Below are 17,906 nucleotides of genomic sequence, written 5' to 3'. Positions count from 1 at the left end.
ATCATTAGTCCTGTTTCTAATACGTCACCAATTGGTTTTGTTTCTGTTAAGGCACTATATTAAGTTCACTGTGATTACATATATCTTGATTTTTCATTAAGTATATATATTGCCACCCTTCAATAAAACAATTAAATTCCAGGTGCTCTATTTTCCCTAGCCTGTTTTCTTATTTCCCCTCATTTATGTTGTTTATCACTACCCAGGTGGGACTCCAGTAGAAATGGATAAGAACAGGATGGAGGGATGTATCTGTAGGTCCATGCCTGTGAGAAATGCTAATGCAGTCACATGATAACCATTGCAGTTAAAGACTGGAGGTTTGGCTTTATGAAATTTAAAAATATCTGTTGCATTCTTCTCAAAAGAAGTTAGCAATTCTATGGTTTCCTGAGAATATTTCATGTGTGTGCATAGTTGCTTCAAACAAGTAGAGTAAAAACAATCTCCACATACTCATATGATGAGATAATCAAGAAAATCCTTTTCTCTCTTAGAGGAGACAACATGCTTCATGTATTTAAGGGCTGTACCTAATAGAACACATGCGTTTTACTGACTAGAGTCCCTATGTCATAAGACAGAGGCCACCCTACCTTGGGGAGTCTATCAGGGTAGCTGAAACTAAGTACCCTACACATTATCCTACATACTAGTCACCCCATCTGGCTCAAGACGGAGAACAGCATTTCTGAGGTTTTTCCCAAACTATGGCCATTTTAAGTCATCCAGGAACACCCAGCCACCTCCAAAGAATCTGAACAGATATCTCTCCACTGACTCCCTCTGTCCCCCGCCTCCCTGGCTTCATTTACTTCCTCCTTTGTACACTCAAAGCTCTCCCAAAACAGCACTGACACCAGTGGTTCTCTATACTTTGTAGGACAGTATCCTGCTATATTGAGCTCTTCAATGACCACCTCTTATTTATCACTGGATCTCCAGGGCCTAGCCCAAAGAAGGAGTCAAACCATGTTAAATAAAACTAAACTGATTATTAGAACTAAATACAGTAATGAGATAGATGACGATGTGGCTGGCAGCCTTCAAAGATATATCATCCATATGCATAAAAAACAAAATCTGTAGGGGCAGTTTGGTAAATGAGGGTGAATGTGTACACTTTTCCCCCACTACGGTATTTAGCATTACAGAAGGCAGTAAATGAACAAAAAACCCCAATGAAAACAAAAACACTAATTTATGTTTAGCTTCAGTAGCAAAGCATCGAGATATATATAAACAGACAAATTTAGAAGGAAAGAAAATCTATTGTATTCTATTCTATTCCACCCCTGAAATAAACTCCCTTTCAATTAGTGTATCAGAGGAGATACCTGAGTACCCACTGCAGTGATTACCCACTGCAGCAGCTGAACTTGAAGCTGGACCCCTCCTTGCCATTACCAAGTTCCCTTTTTGCCCCCCTTCCTCCAATTAGTTGGCATGCTGAGACCAAATAAACAGATCTTAACATGAGCTTACATCAAATAAAATTAGAGAGAAAAACCATCAGTAAAAAAACAAAAAGCAAAAACCCTCTACGTAATATAACACAAGTATGAATAATATTCCATTTAGTACAATTACCTCTCTAACAACAGTAACAAAATCTGAGATGACTTAACTTTCTTGCAGGAAATAACAACCTATGATTTTATAAAGCTAAGTAAACTCTTGAGCTTACAGACACTGATGGAATATCCTTAGTTGGTTTCAATACAAGACAGCCAATAAGAGAAGCCCTGCTAAATTTAGACTCTGAGCTGATTTCATCACTAACCTGTCTTCCTGACAGAGGTTTCTGCAGATGGAAGACAAGAGGCACAGGAGACACCACACTAGGCTGGGATTAATCTAACAAGCACAGATCTGCAGCCAAAAATGGTCACAAAGAACATTCTGCTGGGCTCCGGAACAACTGCCATCAGGGCAAATCCCAGAGTACCTGTCCCACAGGTTCGAGCACGTCTGATGGCCACACCTATGTGAATCCCTGAGAGTACTGTAAATCCTAGCCCCTTCCACCGTGCCATCATGTACCCAGAACTGTAAGTGTGACTGCAATATCATCAGCCAAATTCAGAAGCTTTCCTGGAAGAAGAAAATACCAGAAACTTGATCCAAGACAAAGCTTGAACCAATCTGGAGAAGCAAAAATTGAAACTGAATCAAATCCTGACCTTTTTTTTTTAAGCCAGTCAGGAAAATACCTAAATTTTCCATGTAAAAATGGTTTCATTCAAATGATATTTTATTAGAGTACTAAACTGCTCAGGAAGATAACTGAGCTCTCAACCAGCATAGTGACAGTGCAGGAGCTGCCCACCGTACACATGGATGGCATCTTGGCATCAGCTGTTAGTCAGTTTGGCTCTAGAGTGAGTGGGAAGGAGGGAGGGAAGGCACACAGAGAGAAGAGGGCAGGCTGGGAAGAATGCGCAGGAGTGACCCAGTGTTGGACCCCAGTGCTTTGCTGCTGAGATCCAGCCTAGGAGAGTGAATCCAAACACAGAAAAATGGATGTCAGGAAGAAGTTTCAAAGGAGGCTGGGTATGTTAGGGCAGGGGGTGAAGGGTGAGGACAAGGAAGAGGAAAAGATGCATTATCTCCTTCTCCCATCACACTCTCCCTCCCCACTTTAGCACCATGCTGCCCATTCACCCTCTCACTCCTTATCAACATCTAGTAAACTGATAGGAGCTGGTACTGAAGCAAAACAAAAACATCACCTGCCCCACCCCAAAGCCCTATCAATTTTATAAAGCAATTGAATGAAAATATAAAATATTTCTGAATGGGATCTAGGGTTCTGTAATAGTATAAGGACTACAGTTAACAACAAAGTACTGTGTTTCTTTGAATAGCTAGTTGAGATGACGTAGAATGTTCCTAACCCAAAGAAATGACAAATATTTGAGGTGATGGATATACTAAGCACCCTGATGTGACCAGTGTACACAATATGAATGCGCCCAAATATCATATTGTAACATTATACTGTGCAATCATATTGGAGCCCTAGGATGACAAAAGCTAATGATAACATATTGCATATTCAGGATAGCCAGAAAAGAGGATCTTGAATGTTATAACCACAAAGAAATGATGAATGTTTAGGTGATAGATATGCTAACTGTTCTGATTAGATTATTATACAATATATGCATGTTTTAAAACAACAAACTGTACCCCATGAATATGTACGATGAAGAAAAATTTTTTAATAAAATATTTCATAGGAAAAAAATATATATATATTTCAAAGCTGAACTAGTCTGACATTACATGTGGTTCAACCCTCCCACTCCACCATCAGAAATCCACAATTATTCTTCATTTTCAAAACAGATTTAGGTGAGCAATCTACTGCTGTATTATCGGTGGTATTTACATCCATTTGGTAGCCCACTTTTTTACTTGAAACTTAAAGGTTGCTTTTCACAAGAAATAAATGCAAACCAAATATGCATATAATTACATGACCCAGAATTAATGTTCAAAGAAAATTTTCATAAGGTTGCATCCTTGGGATAAAATCAGAGGAGAAAAGAGCAAGTCATTTTCATTGCTTTGAAACCAAGTACAATGTATTTCCAAGTGTTCTACCTTCTCACACCATATGTCCTTTAAAGAGCTCTTAAAAATGCTTATGTGGAAACAAATGAGGCAGAAAATTCTGAAGAAAATATAACACCCATGTGAGGTAGTATTTCAGCTTCTTATGTGCTAAAGAAAAGCTGATGTTAGTTTTTATACTGAGCTGGAAAGAGATCTCTTAGCTGGAAATAAAAAAAAAAGGTCTTTACAAAAGAGTAAAGAAATGATGTTGTTAACAAGAGAGAAAAAAATCAGTTTAAATATGTGATGGTACTTGGTGTGTTTTTCCAGAGCATACTTTTAAAATAAAATCCCACACAGTAAACTAAAAAGAAATAAATGTTGAAGAAAAAAAATATTAAGCCCCAAATCCGACCATTCATAAGGAAGAAATAAGGAAGAAATCACTTAGGTCAACAATATTTAGTTTTGTTCTTATCCTAATAGCACTGTCCTAGCTGCCTTAAATGTCTTCCAGAACACTGAAGGGTATAAATAAATTCATAAATAAATAAATAGAAAGACAGCTTCCTCCTGCTAAATGCCACTGCTGCAGAGACAGATTAAATTATGAATAAGGAGAGTGTGCCAGATAGGTTTCAGATAATTTAACTTCACTTTTGGTGGTTTGGGGTTTCTTGAAAATGTACTGCAAACTGTAGGCTTCAGCACAGAAGCGCTTGGGATGCTTGTTAAATGCAGATTTCTAGCCTTTACATCCAGAGGTACTGATTTAGAAGGTCAGCGATCCCAGGCATCTGCTTTTTCATTACTTTATACCAGGTACAGTGCCACCACAGGCATTCAACAAAGAGTTTATAAATGCATATGGTCCACAGTTTATACTGAGAAAACTACTGCCTAAAAGACCTAATATAGAGGTTAATATATATATATATATTTAAAAAAAATTTTTTTTAACAAGAAAGATGTTTCAGAGCAGAAAGGAACCTTTCAACCTACTTTATTCTTCTGAACCATCAACCTGTATGTAACCTTAGGTAGCCAACAGTGATCAAAATTGCTTCTACGAGTTGTCATCAAGCCACACTCGATAGCAGTGCAGCTACAAATGGTTGCAAATGTACACCAATGCTTCAAGATAACTGTACAAGAATCCTTCACAAATGCTGCTTAAAATTTTGTTGAATTTACCTTACGAGAAATTTTAAAGATCTGCAACGATTATGCATACTGCTCATAAATATTTACCACTATATCTAAAAAAAAAATTTGATTTATTCTCATTTCATTTGCTACCAAAAATTCTCCAAGTGTATTGCACAGGAATCTCTTCATGGGTTCCTTTAAGACACATGACTGGCATTTTTTTCTATGACTTTTTCCTATCCCCTTCCTTCTCATGTCTCTTTTTTTTTGATAATCAACCTCCTTCCCCTTATCCACCTGTTCATATACCTACTTTCTGAGTAAGATATACATTCTTGTCTTTGCCTCCTAGCAGTTGCAAATTGCTTTTCACTCATTCCCAAAAGGAGCACTTCTCAGGCACTGTAGAAAATGAACAAGTCCACAAACCATTATAATACAACATGGAATGTGCTATTAATAAACGAATTGCTAATAACAGAGAAACTCTGTTTTTGTTTCTTGCAGCAAGTTAAAAATAAAATATTATAGAGCTCCAGAATGCACAGCAAGAACAACACAATAATATTTGAGTGAGTGGAGATCTGAAGTCAGGTAAGACGCAATAGGAGTTGTTTCTGAAAGTAACTTTTAGAGCCATTTCAGTAGGCCAACAACATATATACAACAGTAGGCCTGGCACATCACTGTAGCATAAATCAGCTTTTCTCTATCTTGTACTGAAGGGGAAAGAACTGGTTAGTGAGCACCCACTACTGACCTCGTAAGTCACAGGACCTCACATTTGAGGCTTAGGCACAGAGAGGCGGGTGAGGCAGTGTCTCAGTTCTAGCCAACCCCACTGTCTTCCTCATGGGAAAAATGAAGGTGGAGAGGAGATGTCAACAGTACTGAAAGGTAGTCTTCTAGTCTATCCTGGTCAAATCTAGACCTGAAGAAGATAATATTTGAACTGGTGGGTACTGACCTCAGCCGTGATCTGAGGGTGACTACTGCGGGCTTTCCAAATCCTGACTGCAGCACACAAAATCTTTTTTATACACGACCCACTGGGAAACACAGCAGAACGTCCAATGCAACTGCGTCAGCTAAACCTGATGACTCCTCCATATCCATTCTAACAGAAGTTCACACAAATACATTTCAGTACTATATTCTATGTTCAAACTAATACTGTTTTTGTATTGGAGCCAGAGGCAGAGAGGAACCCTCTTACTTATTTGTTTACAAGCAGAAAATACTTCCTATGTCCAAAGGAGGACTATTTATTTATTTGATAAATACTTGTACTTAAAAAACAATTACTTTACTAATGGCACGTTTTCCCTACTTTATCACTGAGGCTGCATCTTTAAACAAGTTTTAATACAATATGCATTCCTTGCAGATCTACTTTATACCAGGTACGGTGCCACCAAAGGCATTCAACAAAGAATAAAACATAGTCCTGTCCTCAAGGACTCTCAGTACCTTCAGCGGCAGTCGGAGTCAGATATTATAACACAGCATGGCAAGTGTTATTCTGGAGGGTGGGTAGTGTATCCAGAACACTGTGGAGCCTGGGAGGCTGGGGGATACCTCACAGAGGGGGTGGAAGCTGAGCTGGATTTTAAGGTGTGAACAGAATTTTACCACAAGGGAAAAGAAGGGGCTTCTTAGCACAGGAAGCATGAAAAAAAAAAAAGCTATGGGATGCAAAAAGGAAGGAGGCTTTAGGGAACGGTATTTTGTGGGGCTGAGGCTAAGGGAGAGGGATGAGGATTCCGTGGCTGAGAAGAGGGGTGGGCGGCAGGCAGAATGGAAGGGACCTTATCAGAAAGGAGAATGTGGAGCCCTGAAGGTTTTTAAGGAAGGCTGCTATTTCAGAAGGTAAGTGTGGTGGCAGACAGGGCATGAGGGAGAAGAGGCTCGGGGACAGTGAGAAGGCTTTACAAAGCTCAAGCAAGAGACCTTTCATAATATGCACCGGGATGGTTCTATGCTTTTAGATGCTCATAGACATTTGTCCCCCATATTTATTTTAGTTATACCTGAGTTTCCCCCTTTACATATTGATACCGAGATATATTTTTCCTCCCCAAAATGTATCATCTGTGGTTCATAAAATCACATTCCGTGTTAGACAGTAAACATTTAGGTAAATATTTAAAAGATAATCTCTTACCTGAACAAAGCTGTTCCACTTTTGTGTAGTTTAAAGATACTATGTCATTAACCCATGCAATGATGTCATGTCTGCTCATAGTCTCTTGGGTTATCGAGGTAGAATACACATTGACTGCCATTCCCCAACTAGGAAAAAAACAAACAAGTTTATTTATCAACAAGAAAAAAATAACTCAGAAATACAAAAGACACGTATTCAAGGTCAGGATCCACAGCAGAGCTCTGGGATGTAAAAGTCCTGCTTTACTAAGCCCTTTAGTTTCTCTTTCCCTTTCTCTCATCTACATATTGCCATAATATGATTACATTTCATTTATTTTCCATGCAGAATCATTTTACATTTCCCCCAACTAGTCTCAAACGTTCTTCATATTCTGAGATTCTCAATTTATAACACAATTTGGAGTCTCACTTCTGACTCTAAGTTTATGTGTGGTATTAAAAAGTTATCAGATCTGTAACAGTGTACACCAGAGAAATCTTCTAGTTTTATGCATTATTTCCTAATTCTTACCTTACAAGTACTTGTGAATGCCAATGTTTTGGAGTTTGGTCATCCTAACAAGTATGTAGTGGTAAAGGTTCTTTTTAACATTTAAACCTAGAAGAAACTTTGCAAGTTTACTAATTGTGTGGAATATATACATATGTATAAATGTGTATATATTATAGATATGCATTAACTTTTATTTTGGAAATTTTCAAATACATGCAAATGGAGAGAGAACAAAATAGCAACCCAGTTGTGTTTACTTCTTGGCTTCAATAATTATCAATACTTGATCAATCTTGTTTCATATATACTCCCTCCCATCAACTCCCCCTCTGCCAATCCCAACCCTGACACCCCCAGCCAGATTACTTCGGAGTAAATATCAAGCATCACATAATCTCACCTGTAAATATTTCAGTGTGTCTCTAAAAGGACATTAAAAAAACCCACCAAAGAAAAGAAACATACAAAGAATAGGTAGAAAAGTTAAGACAGCTTTCAAAAAATCCATGAGAACATGGAAGCAAGTCGTTTGCTGCAGTTTGTTAATGAACTGAGCTTTCCTCCAGGTCTTTATCGTAACATTCACCTAAGGACAACAATTGTCCTTTCATAATCTAAACAGATATCCAGGCCACAAAGGCAAGTAAAGGCTCATTAAGATGATCAGGTAAACAACAAAAACAGCACTGAATTTGTGCTTTAGAAAAACTCTGGTTAATTAGTTACTAGATATACCACTCTAACTTCTACCATATCCCTTCTCTAACCAATCCAGCTGCAGTCCCCAGAAACCATGTAGTAGGAGCAACCACGAGTTAAAGGACATGTGGGAAAACTAGGTTAGAGGACAAACCAAGAGTAAGGGTGAACCAATGAATGTCAGGAATATACATATTTTTTTACATGTCCTCAAATAAAACAATAACGCATTAAATAAATAGATTTCAATATTAATAGCAATAGAATCAATATAATTAATTTCTATTTGCCATCCACGCTGATTGGAATTAATTTCTATTTACCATCCACGCTGATTTCACTCATAATCTATGTTCTTTCTCCAAATTTCAGCAAGATACTTCTAAATTCATTTCACTCTGTGCCTGTTTTTTGCTCCCTTTGTTAGTCCCCCACCCAAACGTGCCAGGACTTGTGACTTTAGGCCTGAGGGCTCAGGGTCCAGGCTCCCTCTCTGTGGAAGGGGAACGGCCCTTCTGAACCTCCAGTAAGTCAGGTGGCGGCCAAGATGGAAAAGAATTCTAGTCCTGCTCTGCCATCTACTCTTTCCTCTTCCTTCACCTCCTACTTTTTCTATGGATACAATTTCAATTCAGTCAAACCTAAATTATTCAGGTGATGAAAAAGTTCACAGAAGAAAATTTATAGTTTACCAAATGTTAAACTCAGGTGAGGGAGTACGAACTAGCTCTTCTGTGGACACATTCTGAAATCCTAAGATTCCATTGTAATTTCTTAGGTCTCATTCTGTATGACAATATAAAGGTAAAGCACCTGTCTCGACCTAGTCTGCAAAATGCTGTGTGGATAATAACACGAGGAGTTCTTATATCACTTAAGAGTTACAGTGATTCCATTGACCCTCAAAAGAATCTCATGAGGAAAGCAGGGCAGGAATTGCATTCTTCCCTTACAAATGTGGACACAAACTTCAACCCAGAGTTCCTGGTCCTTGAGAAGATGACCAAATAAATGAAAATCCTATTGAAGGTAGGAATTATAACAATTCAAAACACTAATTTTTTAATTCACTGAGTAATTTCCAAAGAGTCAAGAAAAATAAATGGCTACGGTAAGGTCACACTAAATGCTACACAATAAGGAGTCAATGTACTGTGCAGGGTTTATTTTCATGTTTGGATCTTCAGCATATCTTTTCTCTGGAAACAACAGTTTCTTCTTACATTATCTGTCATGTGGCCTGTTAGACATAAGCATTTCTCCCTGTGCCATCTTTGCAAAGAAGAAAGTCAAAGCAATGTCCCCCACTTTGTGGCTTTCAGTCAGATCTTAACCAGATCACTGTGTGTTTAAGACCTGGTAAGTGCAACAGCACAGAAAGTAGCAGATAGGTGAGGGACAGTCTCCTAGCATTACAATCCCCAGGTCACTATATTTTAGTATTATATTTAAATTTTATTTTAAAATAAATTTGCAGTCATTGCTCCTACTTGAAAATAAACTATATTTACACAGTTTCCATGAATGTTGGGATGCCTTTCTGGGAAGGTGGTTTTTTGTTTGTTTGTTTTTTGCAAACTGGAGAAAGAAAAACACACAGAAAACCAAAAATCCATTCCTTCACACCTCCAGCAGGCAAAGTCACAATTCCAGCTTGTGGAGAGTGACCAATGATACACGTGACTCCAGAAAAAGATCAGCCTCAGGCTAGAGGCCAGTGTGTTGATTCTGCTCAGTTTCATCCTTTATTCAACATTTGGTGGCAATGTTGGAAGAAGTACAGCAAGTTCAGGCTTTGAGCCATACAAATTAGACACTGCATTTGTGCTTACTAAAACAAATGGAATTTTGTGTGAGTCAATGAGACTTGGGTTAGCCTATTGAGCAAAGCCTGGATAAAGGTTTGGCAAGCCCTAAACCATGGAAACCAAAATATGAATTCTACCACCTTACCTGTCCTGGGCTTCAAAAACCAATTTCAAAATATTCTACGATTTTGTCCAAGAATAAATTTGGCAAGGTTTGTGAATTTTTACAGAGCAGTATCTCTTCAAAATTAGACAAATATGTAAAATGTCATAGCTAGCACTGTGTGTTAACTGAAATGATTACTTATGTAATTCATTTTGTCTATCTCTTACAAATAGACTATCACAGCCGTGCTTTTAGGGAGGGGGCTACTTTTCCTCATTTTCTCCCCTCACACTTTCACTGATCACTCCATTTGGAGGATAACACAGTGGGGTTTTTGTTTGTTTTTCCAGCAGGGCCCATCATAGGCCAGGTATCACAGTATCTTGGCTACGGTCCTGTTTTGGGTGTGTGAATATAAGGAGAAGGGTCTGATGTGGAACCTATTTTAATTTTGATTTTTTTTGAACAGCTAAAGCCTGAGTTTGCCAAGCTTCCCAAGTTAAGACATAACCATCTGCACAAGAACAGCCTGTCTGCTGTTCTGTAAAGAGGCCCCATTTGGCTTAAATTGACCCTAAACCCACTTTGAGGCTGACCCTTTAAGAGACCTTTCAGAACTAAGTTACCTTCTCCACGTCACTCCCTAAAGGAAGCCATATTCACTTAGAAACTTCATATTCAGAATAAAATGTTCTGAAATTTCAATGAACCCCGTGCCAATATACTCCATCTACACATCTTGCACTGACAACTATATCCATATTTGTGACTGTCTTTCTTTTCTCTCATACCAATCTCTATTTTCAGCCTGTTTCCCCATCACTGGAAGAAGTAATCCACCACCATCGGGCTAAGATAAACACATGCAATGAACTCTTCTCACCCAGTTTCACATACATGAAAAAAGAACAGACTGGAAAAGAGATTTTTTTAAAAAAAGGTATTACTCTTTCACTTGAGAATCTTATTTGAATTTGGGCATATAATGACTTCTGTAGCCCTTATGATAATCTGTAACCCAAGAGGTTTCTTAAGTACTGTTTAAAAATATCAGTGCTTCACTGGAAGCCATGTACAGATGACCCGGCATTAGAGCTCCTTTCAAAGTGTATCAGAAGTAGCTGTTTGTATCACGTCTCCCCATATGCCAAGGTGAGAGAAGCACCTGTGATCCATAAAAACTTGCTTTACCAATCACTGGACTTGCGTTTGGTCCAGGTCAAGTCCACACCATTAATTCCCATTTCACAGAGTGTTCTTTGATTAAAATTTTTAGGATTGTCCGATTTGGTCTGTTCCTACATACCAGGCAAAGGGAAGTGCCTTATTTGAAATGCACTTGTAAACACAGCTTTTTACTCAGAAAGAAAGAAAGAATATTTTTGTGTGTGTTATTCTAACAGCCATTTTGTAAATGTTTCTAAATATCCTCAATATTATAATAGCTTTAAAAGAGATTTACGAATCCTTGATGTAATAATAAATATTTTCTTCTTCTAAGTGGCATCTTTCTAAAAATAATCTGTAAATATTTTGAAGAATAAAAATGTACATTTATACCCACAGATTAAATAGTGAGCTACAGGAAGAAACTCCAAAGTCTTTCTCAAAGACCACTTCTGCACTAGAGTATATGTTATCAACCTGAAGGGGAATGAGAGATTCGGTCCCACCACAGACATTCACCGGAATGTGTGAGTTCTCCTTGGAAAGCCTTGGAACAGCACAGAGAGATTCCGCCTGCACGCCTGCTTGCTGGCTCCCCCATAACAAAAGGCTGATGTTAAGTCTCCTGTGGTTGTTCCTAATAATGAACTGGGCATCAGTAGGGAGTGACGGCGTAAATGTGTCTCCTGAACCAGAAATTTCCCCGCTTTTCAGCTGTGTGTAATTCATTCTCTAGACTCAATACATCTAGGGGAAGGATTTAAACATTTCACCAAGGAAAGAATATCGCCAGCTCATTCTCGATTCATCACTTTCTCTTTATTTGTGACCTGAAATGTGGGGGCCAGGAGAAAGTATTTGTTTGAGGAGGGAGATCAGGATGGAGTGAAGGGGGCGTCAAAGAGAGTATCTTTGAAAGACAAACCTGATGAGATGAAATCTCCCGGGAGAGAGATTACAGAAACTACTGAGTTCCATTTAAAATAGGGTATTAAAGCTTCCATTTAACTTGTGAACTGATGTATGTGTGGATTCTTGGGCTGGGATGGCGACTTACGAGGTCGTGTATGGGCAGACGGCATCTATTTTTACAGGGCTCTATGACTCTGTGATGGGACTGACAGACAATGCAAGACTAAGTCCTCCAGGCACGGACCCTCTCCCAAAGCTGCCACAAGAAGTGGCAGGGCCTCCCAGGGACACAGGTCTGACCACAGTACTGACTCCACATGAGGATGACAGAGAAACATCAGGACCCTGTCTGCAATGATAAAATACATATATTTCATTAACACAATTTTTTTCCTCAAAATTAGGCATTCACAGTTTAGCACTGGTGAGGAAAATCAACATAAGGAATTTTAATACTAAGCTGCTTAGAGAAACAATGGATAAACATGAGTTTTATCAGAGGGCTGAGTTGCCTGCTTTTTATCCCAGACTTTTCCAGGCTGCCAATATTAATGTGCTCTCTGTTATCATTCTCTGCTTAATGATAATGCTTTTAATGTGGGCATAAAGTTCCACTTAGTCTGACAATCAGAACTCCTAACTCCAGCTAATAACTGCCACCTCCCAGATAGAATGAACAGAAAGATAATACTTTTTCAGGGTGCCCGTCCCTTTTGCCATTAACTATTACTTTTTAAAATAGAGAGATTAAGCTCTTTCTTGCCATATCACCAAATATTCTAAGTATTATTGTTAGAACATAGAATATGACTAAATATATAATTTCTCCAGCTGCCTGCAAAAGAAGATTCTACAACTTACCTAGAAAATCTACTCCCATCCATTTTTAACAGCTTTATTATTTACCTGCATTAACCTCATCGTTCATGAGGTGGTTCCTTACACACAGTCCTCAGTCTGGCTACCCCCATGCTGTAACTAAATGAAACTCTCCAAACAGCATATATAGGCGATTTTTCTTTTTTTAAACTTAGAATTAAGAAGTTAATAGCTACAGCCCTGAAATGACTTGGAAACCTGGCTCCTATCCAAGGAATGAAGAAATTTTGGAATTCTAAAAAAGTTCTTTGTGGCATTCATAATGTCCACAGATATGAATGAAACTTAACTGCATATATTGAGAGAGTAAAAGTCTAAGGCCATAAACGCACACGTGCACACGCGTGCACACACACACACACACACACACACACACACACAATGGGCACACGTTTCTTCATATGGTCAGAAACGCAGCTGATTCGTTTCTTCATATGGTCAGAAACGCAGCTGATTCGAGCAGATATATTTGCCTAAATGTCCATTTGTTTCGAGCAGTGGGTGGCTTCATCCATGCTCTGAAAATAATTTCAATGACCCAGAGCTCTTTCCCATGCCACAGGGCTTGGCTGGTCTCCTCAGGGCACCAATTTTTGCTCAGCACTTCCGCCCCCCAACTTGGCTCCCAGTACATCCACTCCCTCTTAACCATATGCCTTCTGTTTACTTTCCCAGCCCTACATGGCCTTGTTCCCTCCCATCCTGACCTTAGCTCTCTCCCATGATCCTAAGTCATTTCTAGCAGGTGCCAAGCTGCCCCCACCCAGCACGCCCCGGGTCAACCTCTCAGGACACGGGTGCCACTGGTACCATGGTGGGTGTCATGCTCAGTTGTTAATCCACCCTGTTTTAAATTAAGTGCATAAGCTACAGCACAAGAGTATGTGGCAATCATATGACCATACTGCCACTGGGCAAAGTCCTGTGGTGAACCCAATTTGTTGGGAGGTTCCCCACCTCCTGGTTCTCAGCGTTCTGGCTCTTGGCAGCACTGGTTCCTCCTCAGGTACACAGCATCTACACCATCTGCCTTCTCTGAACCTTCTCATAAGAAACAAATGATGGATGACAGCTTCAAGGTTAATCCTTAGGGATAACTGGGACTCGAGGCCTCACACAAACAAAGAGACGCCCATTCTGTCACTTGGCAGCATGGGCTGCACCTCACGCTTCAGGTTCGGCTCCAGTGTCAACCCTCAGCAAGCCCTCCCTACCCATCCTATGAAGTGGCCTCTTCCAGTTACTCCTGCGTCACACTGTTCCCTCCTCTTGTGGTCAAAACACTATCTGAAGCTATCTTGTTTATTGTCTGTCTACCACCTCCTGCCCCCAGAATGTAAGCTCTATGAAGGCAGGTCCTTTATAGAATGTATCTTATCTACAGCTGTATCTCCTGTGTCTAGAGCAGCACCTGGCACATAGTGGGTACACAATAAACAAATGCTGAATGAATGTGAGTGGGGAAGCATTTTGTATGGGAGGGGAAAATCATCAGATGCCCCAAACCATATCACATAGGCAACTGACACTATGTGTCTCTAGTGCTAAGTGAGACAGTGAGGAGGGAATAAATTAGCGTTGAGTGGATTAAAGGATTTTGTCCTCTATGTCTTAAAAATGAGTAGAGAAATGTGCCATTCTTTATGTCTGGAACACAGATATGCAAAGCTCTGCAGCTTCATGAGAGCTCTGATCTAGGACTCAGAGGCACCAGCTTCTAGTTCCAGAGTTACCATCATATGGTTGGGTAAACTTGGGCACATGAGCCTCAACTCTTTGGAATCTCCTTTTCTTCGTAAGTAAAACAAAGGGACTAGATGAAATGAAACTAGCATTTACTGAAAACTTTGCATGTGCTCAGTATAAGAGTAAGCAGTTAACACACACTTTCTCACAACGCCGTGTGATAGCTGCTGCTGCTGCTTTTATGGCACTGTGTAGGAAAAGATACAGACGCAGGTTTAGGGACTTGCTAAGTCACAGCTATTAAGTAGCAGGGCTGGGATTTGGACCTAGAACTGATTCTAGGACTCTTGCTTTCAACTAAGTCCCTCTCTGCTCTCTATCTTTACTATGTCACGAGAGTAAGTGGGAAGAAAGAGAACACCAAATGAGGACACAACTGTGGTCTTTAATAAAATCATTTCCTTTTTTAATTCTACCAAGGCCTCATTTTACATTTTTACTTCAACCAAGATGATTTTTAACTTAAGTTTCCCTGAAGAAGAGTCTGAAATGTAGAGATATGGGTGGCTAGTTACTCAGTTTATTGCTGGGAATGATTTTTGGCTGGCAAACCTGACAGTTATAACATATAAACAATGCTAATATTTTAGGAATTGCCACATTTTACATTTCTACTTACTACATATCTGAAATTCAAGTCCCTCAAATTGCTCTTTGCAGTAGATTAGTCAAAATGGACAAAAGTCATGTACATTACTGCATATTTATTTTTTCAATGCTAATAAAAGACATCAGATTGGCATCTCAGCTACGTGTTTAGAAAAATCTATTTCTTAAAAAAAAATAAATAAATAAAATCTCTCCCGACTCAGAAATTGGTGTCTATCCAAAGGCTGTCTTTACATTATGGTAAAATTCATTTTTAAACTCATGAGAACATCTTGAAATGGAAGTAGAAAATGGAGTACCAATAAAATTAAGCCTATTAACAGGATGAGGGAAGTGCAGGCCAGCATTAAAAAAAAAAAAAAAAAATCCAGTGAATTCGACTCCAAAATGGTAATATACATCCATATCCCCCAATCCCTATTTGTGCCCATCTACTCTTCTTAATTCTTTCCATAGTAGACTCTGACACAGAATCAGAATGGGAAATTTCAAAATGGGAAACAGCAGGATGTTAAACTTATTAACTCTTACCTTTAGTTGGCAAGGTACTAATCAGCGTTTAGATCAAACCCACTCCTCAACCCCAGAGAAATCCTGATAATTACATACAAGATGGGATCTCTCCTGCACTTTATGAGGAACAGCAAATGGAAGTTTCAGTTATTGCTACAGGTGAGCTAAGATTAGTGATGTTCAGTTAAGCTGCTGGAACAGGGGGGAAATACTGTCAGAACTAGGGGCACTGGTACATTACCAGTTCCCCATAGCATCGTCCCCAAAACTTCCTTTCCCAAGTGAAATGATTCCCTTATTTCAGCCACAGGATGGATTTCCCCTTATCTTCCTACAATTTTACACCTGGATCAGAGTCCATCCTTCTTTCCGCTTCTCTAGTCTCCTGGCACTCTTGTTTGGGCAACCAGATACTATCCTTGTATGTGGAATGAAAGAAGAATTAAAAAAAAAAATCAGTAAACATCTATGATTTATTTGCTGGAGTGAAGAATGAAGAGGAGACTGATGAACTTTTGTATCAGAAGTACCCTGACAAAAATCAGTACACACACACACACACACACTCTCTCTTACTTAACTTGCAGTACCTCTCTGCTCTCTACCATCTTGTCACAGGTCAAAAGTTATGATATTTCTAGCGTCACTGTAATATCACTACAATTTTCAAAGGGAAGTGCAGAAACTGAGCATTCAAGTAAAAAGTGGAGAAGAACTGTGCCATGTTGAAACTGAATCAGGTACAGAAATACCATAGGGGCGGATACATGGTAAGACCCTTGGGTTTAGGAAAGAGAGTGAAAGCATAGAAGCCTCTGGAATTGCAGCCTCCCTGTTAGGTTCTGCAGTTTTTGTTTTTGCTTTTATAAATCTCTTTTTTTTCTTTTTCTTTTTAAATTTATCCATATACAGTGTAGTTGATTTTCGTTTCACTTTACGAATTCCTCCTTTTCCCAGGTTCTGCAGTTTTATGGTATGAGGACTTACAGGAGCAGAAGAAAAGATTTAATATACTGCAGTAGTTTAACAAATGCGGGGGACAGCGATCTCTACTAAACATAGAATGTTTTGTTAAACTCAGGATACTTAAAGACAGAACAATAACAGTTGATTAATGAGCATTCAAAGATAATTAAGAGAAAGGAAATTACTTGTGAGAAGACCTGATAAGCTATATGACTAAATAACTAGTGATGTTACTGTAGGCAAAAAATGTCTAAAGAATAAGAAGGGTGAGTGGACGAAGTTAGCTCTAGAGCAGACGCGTGTTAAAAGTTACCCAGTATTTGAGTCGATCTGAACAGGTAAAATTAATAAATTTGGTAAAGTACACCCCATCCTGACTCCATACCTTGTTTCTAGGTTCCTAGGATCAGTTTGACTTACAGACTTTAAAAACATGTTTTAAAAAAAAATTAGGTTTGAATTCAGCAACTGAGTAATAATCGTAACTTTTTTTTTTTTTCTGGCTTTCCAAACTTAAACCAAAGAATCAGGTATCACATGATTGACAATGTTGCCAAGATCTATTTTACTTTACATTATTTCAGCTTTAGCTATTGTTACAATTAACGTAATAAGCTTAATAAACCTTTAATATCATAAATATATTAATTGACAAATTATATGTGTGTATATATGCTACCAAGGGTTAATTCTTATTTAAAATTAAGGTTAAAATATCTCATAATAGTTTGATGAAGCAAAGAAACAACAAACCCAAGGTAGGGTGCTAGAAAAAGTAGAATTTGTTTTTTTTTTTGAAGATGTCAAGGTGCTATTATTTTATTTTAAAAAGCAGATTTTTTGGTATAAACTCTGTACATTTTCATTATAGAAAATACAGCTAAAAAAATAATAAAAATATCCATTATTCCATCACCCAATTATAACAGTCACATTCATATCTTCCTAGACCTCTTTTACATGTGTAGGGGGTGGTGTATGTGTACTGTGTGTTTTATACTTACACACTTATTTATAAAAATGGGTTCACACACAAACACACGTAGTTGAATAGTGTCCCCTAAAATTCGTATCCATCTATCCAGAACCTCAGAATGTGACATTATTTGGAAATACGGTCTTTGTAGAT

The 17,906-nt window shown here is 38.6% G+C and overlaps 1 protein-coding gene across 8 annotated transcripts in view; it reads right to left on the bottom strand.

Annotated features, from left to right (window-relative positions):
* Positions 1-17,906, bottom strand: part of MAPRE2 (microtubule associated protein RP/EB family member 2) — a 148,022-nt gene that overhangs the window by 60,039 nt on the left and 70,077 nt on the right. For 7 of the 8 annotated variants that reach the window (XM_063076902.1, XM_063076899.1, XM_063076901.1 and 4 more), the window contains one exon: positions 6,875-7,002. The exons of the other annotated variant lie outside the window; for it this stretch is intronic. In XM_063076902.1, the coding sequence (XP_062932972.1) occupies positions 6,875-6,995 (121 nt within the window). In that variant the 5' untranslated portion in view covers positions 6,996-7,002. The remainder of the gene's footprint in view (positions 1-6,874; positions 7,003-17,906) is intronic. 8 annotated transcript variants of the gene reach the window in all.

This window comes from Cynocephalus volans, chromosome 13, assembly GCF_027409185.1.
Source record: "Cynocephalus volans isolate mCynVol1 chromosome 13, mCynVol1.pri, whole genome shotgun sequence".
In the NCBI taxonomy this organism is placed as follows: domain Eukaryota; kingdom Metazoa; phylum Chordata; class Mammalia; order Dermoptera; family Cynocephalidae; genus Cynocephalus; species Cynocephalus volans.
Note: the sequence above shows the minus strand (reverse complement) of the source record. Positions and strands in the feature narration are given on the sequence as shown.